This window comes from Staurois parvus, unplaced genomic scaffold (genome assembly GCF_062004578.1).
Source record: "Staurois parvus isolate SC_StPar_1 unplaced genomic scaffold, SC_StPar_1.0 ptg000191l, whole genome shotgun sequence".
NCBI classification, from domain to species: Eukaryota; Metazoa; Chordata; class Amphibia; order Anura; family Ranidae; genus Staurois; species Staurois parvus.
The window spans coordinates 2,592,572-2,611,617 of NW_028317987.1; the positions used below are offsets into that span (position 1 = coordinate 2,592,572).

The window sequence follows — 19,046 nt, forward strand, 5'->3', positions numbered from 1 at the left end:
GAGCGGCGCAGCAGCACGATCTGTCACCGGCCGTGCACCTCGGACATGGCCGATGACAGATCCGAGTACCGGCTTCCGTTGCTGGTACCATGTGACCTGCTGTGACCAATCACAGCAGGTCACATGACAGTTGTATACAATGGATGGCTTCATTCATGCCATCCATTGTATACTAGTGCCTAGCTGTGAATGGTCACAGCTAATCACATGCACATGTCATGTGATTAGCTGTGACTAAATCACAGCTAAGCACAAAAAAAAAAAAAAAGAAAAGCTGAATGAATCGATTTCATTCAGGTAAATGTTTGCTTATAGCAAAGTAATTCTTTGCTATAAGCAAATTGTGTAAAAAAAAAAAATACTGATCACTTCCCCAAAGTAGTACAATGTTACTATGGTAACATTGTACTACTTTGGTCATAGTAAAATATGAAAAAAAAAAATAAAAAAAATGTAATAAAAAATTAATATAATAAAAAAATAAAAAAAATATATATTTTTTTTTTCATACTGTCACCAGTCAGTGTCCCTGTTCACCGCCATGCCAGTTATATGATGACGCTGTACTGCACTGGTGACAATATATAAAAAAAAATAGTGAAAATAATTTTTTTAATTTTTTCATTTTCCGAAAAAACTTCAAAAAACTCGCCATGCCTCTTATGAAGTACGTCGGACTTTCTACTCTGCAAAAAGGGGTCATTTGGGGATATCTGTACTGTCCTGACATTTGGGGGATATCTGTACCGTCCTGACATTTGGGGGATATCTGTACTGTTCTGACATTTGGGGGATATCTGTACCGTCCTTACATTTGGGGGATATCTGTACTGTCCTGACATTTGGAGGATATCTGTACCGTCCTGACATTTGGGGGGATATCTGTACTGTTCTGACATTTGGGGGATATCTGTACCGTCCTGACATTTGGGGGATATCTGTACTGTCCTGACATTTGGGGGATATCTGTACCGTCCTGACATTTGGGGGATATCTGTACCGTCCTGACATTTGGGGGATATCTGTACCGTCCTGACATTTGGGGGATATCTGTGCCGTCCTGACATTTGGGGGATATCTGTGCCGTCCTGACATTTGGGGGATATCTGTACCGTCCTGACATTTGGGGGATATCTGTGCCGTCCTGACATTTGGGGGATATCTGTACTGTTCTGACATTTGGAGGATATCTGTACCGTCCTGACATTTGGGGGATATCTGTACCGTCCTGACATTTGGGGGATATCTGTACCGTCCTGACATTTGGGGGATATCTGTACTGTCCTGACATTTGGGGGTATCTGTACTGTCCTGACATTTGGGGGATATCTGTACTGTCCTGACATTTGGGGGATATCTGTACTATTCTGACATTTGGGGGATATCTGTACTGTCCTGACATTTGGGGGATATCTGTACTGTCCTGACATTTGGGGGATATCTGTACCGTCCTGACATTTGGGGGTATCTGTGCCGTCCTGACATTTGGGGGATATCTGTACCGTCCTGACATTTGGGGGATATCTGTACCGTCCTGACATTTGGGGGATATCTGTACTGTTCTGACATTCTTGGACCTCAAGAAATTAGATTGGCTGTCAGTACTTCAGGATTGATCCATACTCAGATCTATACCATAGTTTGTGAACTCTATAACTTTCCTACAAACTAAATAATACATCCTAATTTGGGTTATTGTCACCAAAGACATGGAGCAGAATACATCGCGGCCTAAATTTATGAAGAACAATTATTTATTTGTAAACTTTTATAACAGAAACAAAGAAAAATGTGTTTTTTTTTCAAAATTTTTGGTCTTTTTTTGTTAATTTAGCAAAAAATAAAAACCCCAGCGGTGATTAAATACCACCAAAAGAAAGCTCTAGTTGTGTGAAGAAAATGATAATATTTTAGTTTGGGTACAATGTTGTATGACCGCGCAATTGTCATTCAAAGTGTGAGAGCGCTGAAACCTGAAAAATGGCCTGGGCAGGAAGGTGTAAAATTGCCCGGTATTGAAATGGATAAAGAAAGATTTCATTCCAACCAGCAACTGTTGGGACAATCAACATCGTAGTCAGGTCTACATACAACATAATGTATAGAGTGCAGGGGCCAGGAGTAAGTACAAACACAACATAGAGAGTGCAGCAGTCAGGATGAGCACCATGTTCACATAAGAGTCCCCCCTTGCATAAAAGTCCCCATCTTTACCCCGTTACATCAGTGTCCAGCAGAGTCCCCCCTGATGTCAGAGCTCAGCGGAGTCCCCCCCTTACGTCAGAGCTCAGCAGAGTCCCCCCCCTTACGTCAGAGCTCAGCGGAGTCCCCCCTTACGTCAGAGCTCAGCGGAGTCCCCCTTACGTCAGAGCTCAGCGGAGTCCCCCCCCTTGCGTCAGAGCTCAGCGGAGTCCCCCCCTTACGTCAGAGCTCAGCGGAGTCCCCCCCTTACGTCAGAGCTCAGCGGAGTCCCCCCCTTACGTCAGAGCTCAGCGGAGTCCCCCCCTTACGTCAGAGCTCAGCGGAGTCCCCCCCTTACGTCAGAGCTCAGCGGAGTCCCCCCCTTACGTCAGAGCTCAGCGGAGTCCCCCCCTTACGTCAGAGCTCAGCGGAGTCCCCCCCTTACGTCAGAGCTCAGCGGAGTCCCCCCCTTACGTCAGAGCTCAGCGGAGTCCCCCCCTTACGTCAGAGCTCAGCGGAGTCCCCCCCTTAAGTCAGAGCTCAGCGGAGTCCCCCCCTTACATCAGAGCTCAACTGCTAACTGGACATGGAATAGTGAAGTGTGAAGCTGCTGGAAGAACAGGGAGGGGGGAAGTAGATAAGGAGAGAAGGGAAGGAGGTGGGGAAAGCTCCATGGTAGAGCAGAGATCGCTCACCCCCAGGCTGCTCTCTGCAGGCTCAGACATCGCCAATTGTACAACCGGATGGATCTTCAAATTTCCCCCCCCACGGGGCAGTCACAGAGCAGAGGGGTGGGAAGAGGCGGAGCAAAACAGAATCTCTCTCCTCCCCCGTCTATGCGGGGAGGGAGGGGGGAAGTGTGCTGTCTGAACAAGTGTCACAGACACTGAGCGTGCCCAGCTGCAGCCTGCCCCCCCCCCCCGGAGTCTACCAATCACTTTCTTCAGTAAGCCCTGCTGCTTTCCTGCAACAGGGATAAATGTAAGAAAACAACCTGCACAGCGCCCAGAACTACATGTCCCGAGAGTCGGGAGATAGGATTTGTAACTCCCTGAGTCCAAACTAAATGTCTTCCCATGGGGGGAGTAGTTCTTCAATGTCCAGCAACCCTCCTATTCCCCCCTCACATCCACATCCTATTATTGTGTGACCAATACCATCCAAATCATTCTTACTTTCATTTCCCAAAGTTATCCGTCTACAAGGAGACCTGTATAGATCACATGATGGCACCAATGAGGATGGAGGAGGACCGGAGTCACATGACTGAGAAGATACTAAACCTCACCCTGGAGATCATCTACCTGCTGCCCGGAGAGGTGAGGAGGATTCTGGGAGGTCACATGACATCACTCTTATCTCTATTAATAAAACACAGACCTGACCGGAGAGGTGAGGAGGATTCTGGGAGGTCACATGACATCACTCTCATCTCTATTAATAAAACACAGACCTGACCGGAGAGGTGAGGAGGATTCTGGGAGGTCACATGACATCACTCTCATCTCTATTAATAAAACACAGACCTGACCGGAGAGGTGAGGAGGATTCTGGGATTCTAACATGATATTCCTATTGGTTCCTCAATACAGAGATTTCCTCTTCTGAAGTCAGGTGATCATATGACCATCACAGTGCCTCCATGTGACTCCCTAAACCCTGAGAGACACAACATGCAGAAGATTCTAGAAGTCACCAAGAAGATGATGGAGCTGCTGACAGGAGAGGTGAGCGGTGCCGGGAATTCTGGGACATTCTCCAGTAACAGACAAGGGATGTGTCTGGATGGTGACTGTATCATTGTGTGTGTCAGGTTCCTATAAGGTGTCAGGGTGTCACTGTCTATTTCTCCATGGAGGAGTGGGAGTATTTAGAAGGACACAAGGATCTCTACAAGGACGTCATGATGGACAATCAGCCGCCCCTCACATCACCGGGTAAGAGGAGACTTTATTGTAAAGGAGAGAGCAGTACGGAGGATCCACCTAGATCCCCCATCATCTGATAAACACATAGAAACAATGGATTCAGTCAGTGTGTGTGTTTCCTACAGATGGATCCAGTCATGGGAACCCACCAGAGAGATGTCCCCGTCCTCTGTATTCCCGGGATTCCACACAGGAAGGTCACACCATCCCTCATCATTGCAAGGTTGGTGGGACAGAGCATCTAGAACATGGACTTATAAAGATGATGTGTGGATTTTTTTATGTGAGCTTTTTTTTACAGATAATATATTTTCTTGATTTAGAGTGGAGATCCAATCGATATAGAATTTGAGGTGAAAGCAGAAGAAGAAGAGGCGTATGTGAGGGATGATCAGCAGTCTATGGAGGAGGATGGAATAACGGGGACATTTATAGAGGAGGACACTCCTACAGAGATCAGCACAGGTGGGTCATGAACACTAAATCCATTCCTCCACCCATACTGCTCACTGATTGGTCCAGAGTAGGGCGGGGACTGGGTGATATCAGCCTGTAATCCCCTGGTCACTTTCCTGAGCTGTGTTCCCCGTCCTGTATTCCTGGATTTCTCTCGGATAATCTTCCTTCTCTGTGCTGCAGACACAATTTATGTATCTAGACTGGATTTATGGAGGTTCTGGGGTTCAGCTGGCAGCAAAATGTTGATTTTTACCATAAGTGTTGAGTTATCTGGGACGTGTTCTGTGGGTCCTCTTCCTCATGCCCAGGTAAAATCTCTGACAGAACAATTCTCCCAGGGTTCCTTGCTCTGTGTTCTGCTGGCTGTGCCGGGTGGAGGGATATGTCTGTAGTGTCTCAGCCCCAAGTCACTGAGTGCAGTCTCAGGAGATGGGAGGCAGCGGTGTGGGATCTCTGCAACTTGTCTACAGTAAACATTTAATCTTCCACTGATTACTGAATACCAATATTAGGAGTCCTGACCCTTGTATACCCTATGTTGTGCATTACATCCTCCTGACCCCTGCACTATATACTCTATGTTGTACATTCCATACACCTGACCCCTGCACTATATACTCTATGTTGTACATTACATCCTCCTGACCCCTGCACTATATACTCTATGTTGTACATTACATACTCCTGACCCCTGCACTATATACTCTATGTTGTACATTACATACTCCTGACCCCTGCACTATATACTCTATGTTGTACATTACATACTCCTGACCCCTGCACTATATACTCTATGTTGTACATTACATACTCCTGACCCCTGCACTATATACTCTATGTTGTACATTACATACTCCTGACCCCTGCACTATATACTCTATGTTGTACATTACATCCTCCTGACCCCTGCACTATATACTCTATGTTGTACATTACATACTCCTGACCCCTGCACTATATACTCTATGTTGTACATTACATACTCCTGACCCCTGCACTATATACTCTATGTTGTACATTACATACTCCTGACCCCTGCACTATATACTCTATGTTGTACATTCCATACACCTGACCCCTGCACTATATACTCTATGTTGTACATTCCATAGTCCTGACTTCTGCTCTCCCCCTCCCCCCACTGCTATATATACACATAATATGGATTCTCTTTTGTTCCCCCCATTTCCTCCCAGCTGGACATTTTATATCGAATGATGTGATTGGAGCACAGACTTTTACATGGTGATAATAATGTGATAACATCCTCCAACTTTGGACCCTTAAACAGAAAGTGATAATGAGGGAGGAGTCAATACCCCAATGATGGTGGTCTTCAGGATCAGTCCAGTCTTCATCTTGGTTGTTCTCCCCCCATCCTCACTCTCTGACCTCTGGTGGGGCTCAGCCCCGCTGTTCTTCATGACTAAATCATGGACTAAATAAGGAAGTGCAGTACTTCTTGTGTTGGGAAGGTGGCGATGAGTGATAGAGGGGGTGGGGACCCTCGTCCTATAATCCCCTCATCACTGTCCCTCCTATAAAAGACAGTTCTGGTTGTTTCCTCACTCTCTGACTAAGGTCCATGAATAAAGAAATGACCTGGTAGGAGATCAGAGGAGCCATTTCCTAGTTCCCTTGAGGGTGGAATTGTAAGCTCCTCAGAGACCAAGCTGCCTGATGTGGGCAGAGTCCTGGTTTGGGGGATCCAATCAGCTCCTGTCTAGTAATCCTCTTTGTCTTTGTATTTTAGTCCATGGCCGGGAGATGAGGAAAACCTCCGAGGATTGTCTCACTTTGTCTCCAGACTGGAAAGTAGAAGATGAGGACATCACACAGTATAGTCCAGGAGAAAACCCGGCTCCCTCCAATGTCCATCCGGCACCACCCAGTGTAGATGGACCATCGGATTCCTCGTATCCTGAGGAACCTCAGACTGTGCGGGACCGGGCCGGCCTTCCAACAGGGAAGAGCTTCTCCTGTACTGAGTGCGGGAAGAGGTTCCGTTCTACATACCATCTTAATGTGCATAATAGAACTCACACGGGGGAAAAGCCGTATTCCTGTCCTGAGTGTGGGAAATGTTTCCGTTTGAAACGGCATCTTAATGAGCATAAAGTAACTCACACAGGAGAGAAGCTGTATTCCTGTCCTAAATGCGGGAAATGTTTTTCACAGATGTCCAATCTTTACAGACATCAGAGATCTCACACGGGGGAGAAGCCATTTTCCTGTTCTGAGTGTGGGAAATGTTTTTTACAGAAGTCCCATCTTTGCACACATCAGAGATCTCACACGGGGGAGAAGCTGTATTCCTGTCCTGAGTGCGGGAAATGTTTTTCAGTGAAGTCCCATCTTTACACACACCAGAGATCTCACACAGGGGAGAAGCCGTATTCCTGTCCTGAGTGTGGAAAATGTTTTTCAGACAAGTCCAATCTTTACACACATCAGAGATCTCACACAGGGGAGAAGACGTATTCCTGTTCTGAGTGCGGGAAATGTTTTTTACAGAAGTCCCATCTTTGTACACATCAGAGATTTCACACGGGGGAGAAGCCGTATTCCTGTCCTGAGTGCGGGAAATGTTTTTCAGTAAAGTCCCATCTTTACACACACCAGAGATCTCACACGGGGGAGAAGCCATATTCCTGTCCTGAGTGCGGGAAATGTTTTTCAGAGAAGTGCAGTCTTTACACACATCAAAGATCTCACACTGGGGAGAAGCCTTATTCCTGTCCTGAGTGTGGAAAATGTTTTTCAGATAAGTCCAATCTTTACAGACATCAGAGATCTCACACAGGCGAGAAGCCACTTTCCTTTCCTGAGTGAGGGAAATGTTCCTCACTGAAGTTCTGTCTTCCTGTACATCAGGGGTCCCACACAACCCTGGAGGTGTATTAGTGTCTTGAGTGCGGGAAATGTCTTCTAGATGAATGTTGCTGGACATCCCAGCTCTCATGTGGGGAAGAAGCACACCCTGATATACACCTCAGATATACTCCATGGCTGATCTTCATCATGGAAGAAACAGTTCATAAGGAGATCAGAGGTCCCCAAAGACATGGATGAAGTGTGGGACCGGGTTGACCATTGATGGCAGGAGAAGAATAAAAATGGAGTCCTGACCTGTGATTGGCTGAGTACATTTTGTGGTGGGAGATTTCACAAACACTTAGAGGTCTGTTTTAAAAATAAATATTTCTACCTCCTGTATACCGGACACTTCCCCCCCTTCCTGCCCAGGCCGACTGGTAACTATCAGCACTCTCACACTTTGAATGACAATTACACAGTCATGCAACATTGTACCCAAATTATATTTTTGTAATTTTTTCACACAAATAGATATTTATTTTGGTGGTATTTAAACACCACTTTTTACCATTTTTCTTGTTTTTACAAATAAATCGTCTTTCCTTATAAATGTAGACAAAGGTGTATTCTGCGCCATTTCTTGGGTACAATAACCCCAATCAGTGTCTATGATTCAGTGTGTAGGAGAGTTATAGAGTCTACAAACTATGGGATAGATGTCTGAAAATCCATCATGTCTGATGACGGCAGATCTCATTTCTGAGGACCAAAAACACCAGAACGGTACAAATTGTCAGAACTTTATCTGTGAGGAAATAATCCGTATACAATTCATGGAAACAGGCGGGATCTGGAATGAAGGAGATTCCCTACTAATTCTCACAAAGTAACCGACATCCCAGTTCTGTATTTGTGATAATTGGAAGACAAAATAAAACGCAATAATGTGCAAAAATATATATTTATTAATAATATAAATCAGTAGAAAATGGGGATGAAATATAATAGGTGATGATAAATAATAAACAATACAAGATAACAGTACAATGATCTAATCCACAATAATGGGGAGAAATACAAGCCAGCAATTACTGCCAAATATTAATGAATTACATCCAACTGTCTGGAAATGTCGTGTAAGAAATCAGTAACTCAGCAACATGTGACAACAGATATACAAATCCCCCCCGTGATCTCTCTACAACCAGATATTCAACGCTCAACGTGTACCTTGGCATGACTTGATCTGGAATCCCATACACAGGCCAATCCAATCCGCTTACAATCTGAGATGAAGATGTAATGTTACATGAAGTAGTCTGCCTTGTCATATATATACTGTATACATCCCGATAAACCAGGGCTTACATTTTTGAGTCTAGACCTACTAGCCAGGCACAATCCTTACTCTCCACCAGTTGCCCCACCCAACCTTGCCCAGATCCACCTCCAACCCCACCCCCGGCCCATCCCCCAATGCTGTCCCTAGCCCTGCCCCCAACCACACCCCCTTAAAGCTTATGAAATTACATTTTTCTTTAGAATAAAGAGTCCAAAATATAAAAAACTGCAATTATAACTTTATTATGTCAATTTAAACATCACAGCAATAGCTTAATAGCAATCGGGTGCAATCAAAACATCAAGTTTTACAGCTTTAAACCTGGAATGAACATTTTGTATTTTTTTGTTTATCTCCGGCATCTTCAGTAACTACAGTAAAGTCTCTTTTAAAGGATGTAAGTTTAGTTTATAGAAGTATAGCATAAAAAAGTGCTTATTTTGATGCCAAAAAACATGGAATAATAATTACTGTAAATTTTGGTTTTTTTATCTCCAGCAGAGACCTTAGAGAAGTGCAGCATTAAGAAAAAAGAAAAAAGTGCCTTTATTGATGGCCAAAAAACATAAATAACAATAGTAAACATTTTGCATTTTTTATCTCCAGCATCTTATTAAAAGAGAGCTTAGAGAAGTAGTGCATTAAGAAAAAACAAAGAAGTGCTTATTTAGATGCCAAAAAACATGGCATAACAATAGTAACCATTGTAACATAGAGCAGCCATGGTTTGTGTTGTACAGCAGGACCAAGACTTGTGTAATACTCTTTTTCTGATACAAAATACCACTTCAATGGCTGTGTGTGGATTGCAATCTATTCAATTAAGAAAAAAAAAACACCAAAAAATGATTTTTTGGATGCCAAAAAGCAGTAGGAAGCCAGTTTCACATCAAGATTTGCTATGGTTTTCATTGTACAGCAGGACCAAGACTTGTGTAACGTCCCCTTTCTGATACAAAATACCACTCCAATGGCTGTGTGTGGATTGTAATCCTTTAGTGGTGGTCCATTAACAGCAATCATCAGAAGATCATCCAAAGTCTCCCGTGTCAGTGATGAACGATAGACCGTCTTTATTCTGATTTGGTAGCTATAGCCACGTTCACATGAGGCGGTTGTTGGGGAAGTACGGCACAGAAATTGAACAGAGGGAGTATGTTGCTGAATCTTTCTGCTGATTCAATCTTTTCAGAGTCTCATTAAAAGAGTCCATTTGGAATGGAGAGTTTGAGGTCAGCCCACTCTGCTTCTAACAGCTCAATTTTGTCTTCAAACTGATTATCAAAAACATGTTTTGCAATTCTGTGCAACTCAGTCCATCCAAAGTTGGGGATGTGAGCTTTGTCTGGCCAAGACACGCTGTTCAATATATGGACAGATTGTACAATATCTGAGGAGAACGAGGAAAGCCTCAAAATGAAATCTCTTTCTGCTTTGGCCAATACAGATTGGCGTATAGACTGAAATTCTGTCACCAGCTTGAAGGTTGGTCAGCTGCAGCCCATGTCGTTTTCCATCTTCTGTAAACTTACTAAGAAATTCAAGTTCGTTTTTTTCTTTCCCATCAGAAAGATCCTGAAGAGTTTTAGCTGCTTGTTCTAGTTTGTTTTTTACCTGACAGATCATAAGTTCCTTGTTCTGAAGACCCTCTGACAAAGGTTTCAGCTTGCTAGAAAATCGAACAGGAAATGCAAAAGTTTCACAAACGTCATCTGTTTCAGGTCTTTCAGGATGCCTTTAACTTTAGCAGTCACATGATCCCTCAGATGATATCTGCTCAGAATGGCTCCCTACTGTCTTCCAGTGTTGCAGAAAAGCACACAAGGCCTCGACTTTGCTGCATAACCAGCGCACTGTGTGTACATCTTTCATTTTCAAGATTTCCTCAAAGTGTCTGCGAGATCTTTACTGGTTGGCAACCCTTCTTGATCCACGTTACAAGGGTGAAGGTGCAGAGCTCATCCAGTCTTCCCAGAGGGAGCAGAGGATGAAACATCCTGAGGATGCCTTGAAATTGTGTAACACCTTTCCAGACACTGGGAGGTCACCATTTCCTGGACAACGTGTTTCTGAGGCTTCATTCTGTCAAAGGAAGAGCGGTGGAGAAGGCGGCCAGCTGACCGATTAAACAGTTCTTTAGTCCTCAGCGCCCAGGGCTGTTAGGTTTAAGCACCCATCGGCAGGGTCTGCATCATATGGTGCAGGATTATCTAGGGGCAAGAACAGACTTGGAGACCTTTCCAACTGAACATCCACTGGGTTACTGGGTCTTGAGGATGGATCACTGGCCAGAACTTGTTCAATATGCCATCGAGGTACTGGCCTGTCCTGCATCCAGCGTGCTTTCTGAACGGACATTCAGTGCTGCTGGAGGTTTTGTGACGGATAAAAGAGTGCGTCTGTCCACAGACTCCGCTGACCAGCTGACATTTATCAACATGAATCAATCCTGGATAATTTTTCTATAATTTTTAACAGTTTTTAACTGCAGGGCCCATGTCTGCACCCAGCAATAGTAACTGTGAGGGGACACAGTGTTCAGGCACCATCAACACTGAAGGCCACATTTTTCTACACCTGTATGAGAGGTGCATTACATATAATTTGAATTTTTAGAGCCGGGTCCAATCCTGCACTTGTCAAGAATAACTGAAGGGTTACGTGTCAGTCCTGCTGCAGCAGGTTCTATACATTGTACAGATGTGCAACTTTGCAGGTAGTTTAAGGGGCCCCCAGGCATGATATTTAAATTAATATATATTTTTTTTTTTTTACTTTAACCCCTTGCCTACCAGGCACTTATACCCCCTTATTTACCAGGCCAATTTTCAGCTTTCAGCGCTGCCGCACTTTGATTGACAATTGCGCGGTCATGCAACATTGTACCCATATGAAATTTTGATCATTTTTTTTCTCACAAATAGAGCTTTCTTTTGGTGGTATTTAATCACCACTGGGCGCTTTACTTTTTGCACTATAAATAAAAAAAGTGCAAAAAATTTGAAAAAAAAAAAAAAGTTTCTTTGTTTCTATTATAAAATTTTTCAAACAGGTATTTTTTCTCCTTCACTGATGTGCGTTGATGAGGCAGCACTGATGGGCACTGATAGGCGGCACTGATGGGCACTGATAGGCAGTACTAATGAGGTGGCACGGATAGGCGGCACTAATATGCAGCACTGATAGGCGGCACTGATGATGGGTACTGATAGACGGCACTGACTGGCATCACTGCTGGGCACTGACTGGCTGCACTGACTGGCACAACCCCTGGGCACTGACTGGCATCTTAAAGTGAATTGATGCTTCCAACAACAACTGGTGCCCTTCTAGGAGTTTATGGAGTCCAGCCACTTACCCCAAGATAAGGCAGCAGCAGTTACAGGAGCTCTGCATAGATGTACAAAAAGTCCTTGGTTTCTGTGATACAGGTGCTTTCCTGACCATCATTGATCCCTGTGTGGTGAATTCTACAGGGAATTACTTCTGTTGGGGTCATGGCAGGACTTTCTGTTGACATTCTCCAAGGGAATGACCTGTGAGAATTTAATAGTCTGTTTGTAAGAAGTGTGACCCAGAGCGCTAGGAGTAGAACACAAGTCTGGGACAGGCGTGATGCAAGATGCAAATTCATCAAGGATCTACCCTGTTAACTATGTAAAGGTTCAGGTCAATCCCACCAACACCCCAAGGTTTAGGGGGGGATCTCTTGGTTTGGAAAACAGGTGGAGACATTTATGGAAGAGCACCCCAGACTGGATGCTGTAGATGAAGACAGCGAGGTCACATGCAGGCTATCTGTCCCAAGAGTTGTAAGGAGATGTCCAACTTTACAGCCACGGCTGGAACACATCTCACAGCCGTCCTTCCGGGATGTCCGGAGTGCACTCCACTAGGTAAATGATAAGCTGACTTTGGCTTGCATGTGTGATAGCCCTTCGGAGGCCCATCTCCATGAGTACTCCAGCCTGCCGTCTCCTCACTGCACATGTACGATAGCCCGTCGGAGGCCCATCTCCATGACTACTCCAGCCTGCCGTCTCCTCACTGCACATGTACGATAGCCCATCGGAGGCCCATCTCCATGAGTACTCCAGCGTGCCACCACCTCATTGTGCATGTGCGATAGCCCGTCGGAGGCCCATCTCCATGACTACTCCAGCGTGCCGCCGCCTCACTGCGCATGTGCGATAGCCCGTCGGAGGCCCATCTCCATGACTACTCCAGCCTGCCGTCGCCTCACTGCGCATGTGCGATAGCCTGTCGGAGGCCCATCTCCATGACTACTCCAGCGTGCCGTCGCCTCACTGCGCATGTGCGATAGCCCGTCGGAGGCCCATCTCCATGACTACTCCAGCGTGCCGCCGCCTCACTGCGCATGTGCGATAGCCCGTCGGAGGCCCATCTCCATGACTACTCCAGCCTGCCATCGCCTCATTGCGCATGTGCGATAGCCCGTCGGAGGCCCATCTCCATGACTACTTCAGAGTGCCGTCGCCTCACTGCGCATGTGCGATAGCCTGTCGGAGGCCCATCTCCATGACTATTCCAGCCTGCCGTCGCCTCACTGCGCATGTGCGATAGCCCGTCGGAGGCCCATCTCCATGACTATTTCAGCGTGCCGTTGCCTCACTGCGCATGTGCGATAGCCTGTCGGAGGCCCATCTCCATGACTACTCCAGCGTGCCGTCGCCTCACTGCGCATGTGCGATAGCCCGTCGGAGGCCCATCTCCATGACTACTCCAGCGTGCTGCCGCCTCACTGCACATGTGCGATAGCCCATTGGAGGCCCATCTCCATGACTACTCCAGCGTGCCATCGCCTCACTGCGCATGTGCGATGGCCCGTCGGAGGCCCATCTCCATGACTACTCCGGTGTGCCACCACCTCATTGCGCATACGCCCCCATAGCCACGCACCTATTGGCGTGCATTCCAATTCACCTCCAGAAGCCATATTTGGCAATGGCAGCACTTGACCTCCCTCTGCTGCCAGTATAGTAACATTACTCATGAATACTCCATACATCTAAAGACAAAGATCTGCCCAATGACCCCACTGACAGCCCACACAAAGCAAGGACATTCTGGCTGCCATTGAAATGTATGTGTATACCTACTTTGTGTTCACATTTATCTCCATGGAAAGAAGCCAACAATTGAGGAACCAGCAGGCTTTTATCCAAAGGAATTATGTATTCAATTCATTCATTTTTACTTTTTATACATTCTGCTGATCCAACAATATTATCCCCATGAACCCCAATGCAGCATTCCCAATATGTCATTATTTATTATATGGGGATATATATATATACACAGACTATATGACCTCCTCATGTATATATTACACTGCCCTGCGTTTCTTACAGCTTTAATGCCGGTGAATGTTTCTAATGTCTCTTACTATACCTCTTGATGTGTAATGTATTGTTGCTTGTGTGAGCATGTTGTGATGTCACCTTTGTCCCGCCTCCTTTCCCGGGACTGCCCAACCCGAGTGGGAGGGTCCAACCTCTGTCCCAGGGTATATATTGAAGAGGGCTGTCATTGCCAAGTCAGCTCTGATGAAGAAGGGACTCCCTTCGAAACGCGTCAGACTGACTCTGAGAACCTTCCCTCGTGTTTAGACTCACGCTGGTCTCTGATTGGTCAAGTCTCACTAAGGACTTTACACGCTTGTTATACTTCTCTGTTTGTGAGGATATTTTCACATCCAATAAAATCACATTTTACTGAGGTAATGCACAAGGTTGGTGCGCTTTTTGTTTCGCTTTCCAGTATTGGTGGGACTTCCCCAGCCTTGTTTAGAGCCGCACAACCTTTGATGCCTTGGTGGGGAAGTTCTTCAAGTTCCGGGTCCATCTATCCACCCTTGTTCTGGGCCATAGAGGGCAGGAGGGGTTGTTTTGTGTTTACACCGGCAGTACCATTACTCCAGTCACTTTCCGGGACGTTACCATCCCCCATTATTATCACTGTCCCAGCCCTTTCCATCTGTGGGAGGAGCTGAGTCTCCACCTCCTCATTAACACTGGGAGGCCTATAACAAACTCCAATGATGACTTTGTAGTACCGCCCCCCCATGTGCAGTTCCACCCATAATCCTTCAGCCTCATCACACTCTCCATCAACTAGGTCCTCTTTCACACTCGCTCTGAGATCACTTCTCACATAGAGACAGACTCCACCACCTTTCCTATTTCCCCGTCTCTCCAAAAGAGAACCTAGCCAGGAATATGAATGGCCCAGTCATGTGAGGAATGAAGCCAAGATTCAGCAATACCAATTCAATCCTAGTTCTCTTCATGCACCAAACCTTCCAACTCACCTATTGTGCTGGGCACACTTCTGGCATTGGTGAGCAAACACTTTCATTCACTGACACCTTCTTCATTCACTGACACCTTCTCCATTCACTGCCACCTCCTTCATTCACTGCCACCTTGTCCATTCACCGACACCTCGTTCATTCACTGACACCTCGTCAATTCACCGACACCTCGTTCATTCACCGACACCTTGTCCATTCACCGACACCTTGTCCATTCACTTACACCTTGTTCACACGGATTTTGAGTATTTTTTATTTTCATACAAATGGTACCAATTCCACTGGTTGTTGGTAACTCCAACAAGTACTGACCCGTCTGATCTGTCTACCCATTAAAACTGAATTCTCCCTCCCCCCTCCATCCTAGTTTATATACTCCTCCAGCCTTCTCATAAACCCCTCCCCCAGCACAGCAAACCCCCTTTCATTTATATGCAGACCATCTCTAGCATATACAGTGAAGGAAATGTGTATTTGCTCCCCGGCTGATGTTGAATGTTCGCCCCTCACACAGAAATGATCGGTCTAACAATGGAATGTTCGGTGTAACACTGAGAGACAGAATACAACAACAAATTCAGCAGAAATGCGTCTAACAAATGATGACTGATCTCCATGTTCATGAGGGAAAGAAGGATTTGATCCCCTTCACAAAACATGACTTAGTACTTGGTGGCCAATCCCTTGTTGGCAATCAGGTCATATGTTTCCGGGAGTTGGCCCCCAGGTTCGCACACATCTCAGGAGGGATTTTGGCCCACTCCTCTTGGCAGATCCTCTCCAAGTCATTAAGGTTTGGTGGATGATGTTTGGCAACTCAAACTTTCAGCTCCCTCCACAGATTTTCCATCGGATGAAGGTGTGGAGACTGGCTAGGCCACTCCAGGACCTTAATGTGCTTCTTCTTGAGCCGCTCCTTTGTTGCCTTGGTCGTGTGTTTTGGGTCATTGTCATGCTGGAACACCCATCCATGACACATTTTCAATGCCTTGGCTGAGGGAAGAAGGTTCTCACCCAAGATTTGATGGTACATTGCCCCATCCATCGTCCCTTTGATGCGGTGCAGTTGTTCTGTCCCCTTAGCAGAAAAACACCCCCAAAGCAGAATGTTTTCACCACCATGTTTCACAGTTGGGATGGTGTTCTTGGGGTCATAGGCAGCATTCCTCCTCCTCCAAACACGGCGAGTTGAGTTGATGCCAAAGAGCTGGATTTTGGTCTCCTCTGACCACAACACTTCCCACCAGTCCTCCTCTGCATCATTCAGATGTTCAGTGGCAGACTTCAGACGGGCCTGGACATGGGCTTTCTTGAGCAGAGGGACCTTGCGGGCACTGCAGGATTTCAGTCCTTGTCGGCGTAGTGTGTTACCAATTGTTTTCTTGGTGACTGTGGTCCCAGCTGCCTGGAGATCATTGACAAGATCCTCACGTGTAGTTCTGGGATGATTCCTCACTGTTCTCATGATCATTGACACTCCATGAGGTGAGATCTTGCATGGTGCACCAGACCTAGGGAGACTGACACTTGTTTTGTGTTTCTTCCATTTGTGAATGATTGCACCAACTGTTGTCACCTTCTCACCAGGCTGCTTGGCCATAGTTTGGTAGCCCAGTCCAGCCTTGTGTAGGTCTACCATCTTGTCCCTGACATCCCTGGACAGCTCTTTGGTCTTTGCCATGGTGGAGAGTTTGGAATCTGATGGTTTGATGGCTCCTGTGGACAGGTGTCTTTTATACAGGTAACACAATGAGATTAGCAGCACTCCCTTTAAGAGACTGCTTCTAATCTCAGCTTGTTACCTGTATGAAAGACACCTGGGAGCCAGAAATCCTGCTGAATGATAGGGGATCAAATCCTTCTTTCCCTCATGAACATGCAAATCAGTCATCATTTGTTAGACGCATTTCTGCTGAATTTGTTGTTGTATTCTGTCTCTCAGTGTTACACCGAACATTACATTGTTAGACCGATCATTTCTGTGTGAGGGGCGAACATTCACCATCAGGGGGGAGCAATTACGCATTTCCTTCACTGTAGGCTACACCCCAATGAAAAGTCAGCCCAGTGCTCTAGGCCAGCACTCCATTGTTATTCTTCTCCTGCCATCAATAGCCAACCTGGTCCCACACTTCATCCATGTCTTTGGGGGCCTCTCATCTCCTTATGAACTGTTTCTTCCATGATGAAGGTCAGCCATGGAGTATATCTGAGGTGTATATCAGGGTGTGCTTCTTCCCCACATGAGAGCTGGGATGTCCATCAACATTCATCTAGAAGACATTTCCTACACTAATACACCTCCAGGGTTGTGTGGAATCCATGATGTACAGGAAGACAGGACTTCAGTGAGGAACATTTCCCTCACTCAGGACAGGAAAGTGGCTTCTCCCGCATGTGAGATCTCTGATGTCTGTAAAGATTGGCCGTCTGTGAAAAACATTTCCCGCATTCAGAACAGGAATACGGCTTCTCCCCAGTGTGAGATCTCTGATGTGTGTGAAGCAAGACCTTGCATAAAAAACATTTCTTGCACTCTGGACAGGAATACAGCTTCTCCCCTGTGTGAAATCTCTGATGTCTGTGAAGATCAGTCTTCTGTGAAAAACATTTCCCGCACTCAGGACAGGAATACGGCTTCTCCCTCATGTGTGATCTCTTGTGTCTATGAAGACTGGACGTATCTGAAAAACATTTCCGGCACTCAGGACAGGAATACGGCTTCTCCCCCGTGTGAGTTCTCTGATGTATATGAAGATTGTACTTTTTTGAAAAACATTTCCCGCACTCAGGACAGAAAAATGGCTTCTCCCCCGTGTGTGATCGCTGATGTAAATGAAGTTTGGCTGTATCTGAAAAACATTTCCCGCACTCAGGACAGGAATTTGGCTTCTCCCCTGCGTGAGATCTCTGATGCATGTAAAGATTGCACTTCCTTGAAAAACATGAATACGGCTTCTCCCCCATGTGAAATCTCTGATGATTGTAAAGATAGGACTTCTGTGTAAAACATTTCCCACACTCAGGACAGGAATACGGCTTCTCCCCCGTGTGAGATCTCTGATGTTTATGAAGACTGGACTTGTCTGAAAAACATTTCCCACACTCAGGACAGGAATACGGCTTCTCCCCCGTGTGAGATCTCTGATGTTTATGAAGACTGGACTTGTCTGAAAAACATTTCCCACACTCAGGACAGGAATGTGGCTTCTCCCCCGTGTGAGATCTCCGATGTTTATGAAGACTGGACTTGTCTGAAAAACATTTCCCACACTCAGGACAGGAATGTGGCTTCTCACCTGTGTGAGATCTCTGATGTGTGTTAAGACTGGGCTTACTTGAATAACATTTCCCACACTCAGGACAGGAATATGGCTTCTCCCCCGTGTGAGATCTCTGATGTATGTGAAGACTGAACTTCCTTGAAAAACATTTCCCACACTCAGGACAGGAATACGGCTTCTCCCCCGTGTGAGATGTTTGATGTTTGGACAGACTGGACTTATCTAAAAAACATTTCCCGCACTCAGAACAGAAATATGGCTTCTCTCCCGTGTGAGATCTTTCATGCACATTAAGATGTGATTTATAATGGAAACCTTTCCCGCACTCAGTACAGGAGAACCTCTTCCCTGTTGGAAGGCCGGCCCGGTCCCGCACAGTCTGAGGTTCCTCAGGATACGAGGAATCCGATGGTCCATCTACACTGGGTGGTGCCGGATGGACATTGGAGGGAGCCGGGTTTTCTCCTGGACTATACTGTGTGATGTCCTCATCATCTACTTTCCAGTCTGGAGACAAAGTGAGACAATCCTCGGAGGTTTTCCTCATCTCCCGGCCATGGACTAAAATACAAAGACAAAGAGGATTACTAGACAGGAGCTGATTGGTTCCCCCAAACCAGGACTCCACCCACATCAGGCAGCTTGGTTTCTGAGGAGCTTACAATTCCACCCTCAAGGGAACTAGGAAATGGCTCCTCTGA

The 19,046-nt window shown here is 45.9% G+C and overlaps 2 protein-coding genes across 2 annotated transcripts in view; one reads left to right on the forward strand and one right to left on the reverse strand.

Annotated features, from left to right (window-relative positions):
• LOC149461861 (uncharacterized) overlaps nucleotides 1-19,046 on the forward strand; it is a 102,631-nt gene that overhangs the window by 40,163 nt on the left and 43,422 nt on the right. The window contains exon 4 of the mRNA XM_089677723.1: nucleotides 6,399-7,371. Coding sequence (XP_089533849.1) covers nucleotides 6,399-7,371 — 973 coding nt within the window. The remainder of the gene's footprint in view (nucleotides 1-6,398; nucleotides 7,372-19,046) is intronic.
• On the reverse strand, nucleotides 17,048-18,906 carry LOC149461863 (uncharacterized). The gene has a single exon (XM_089677629.1). The coding sequence runs from the start codon at nucleotides 18,890-18,892 to the stop codon at nucleotides 17,426-17,428; it is 1,467 nt and encodes a 488-aa protein (XP_089533755.1). The 5' UTR covers nucleotides 18,893-18,906; the 3' UTR covers nucleotides 17,048-17,425.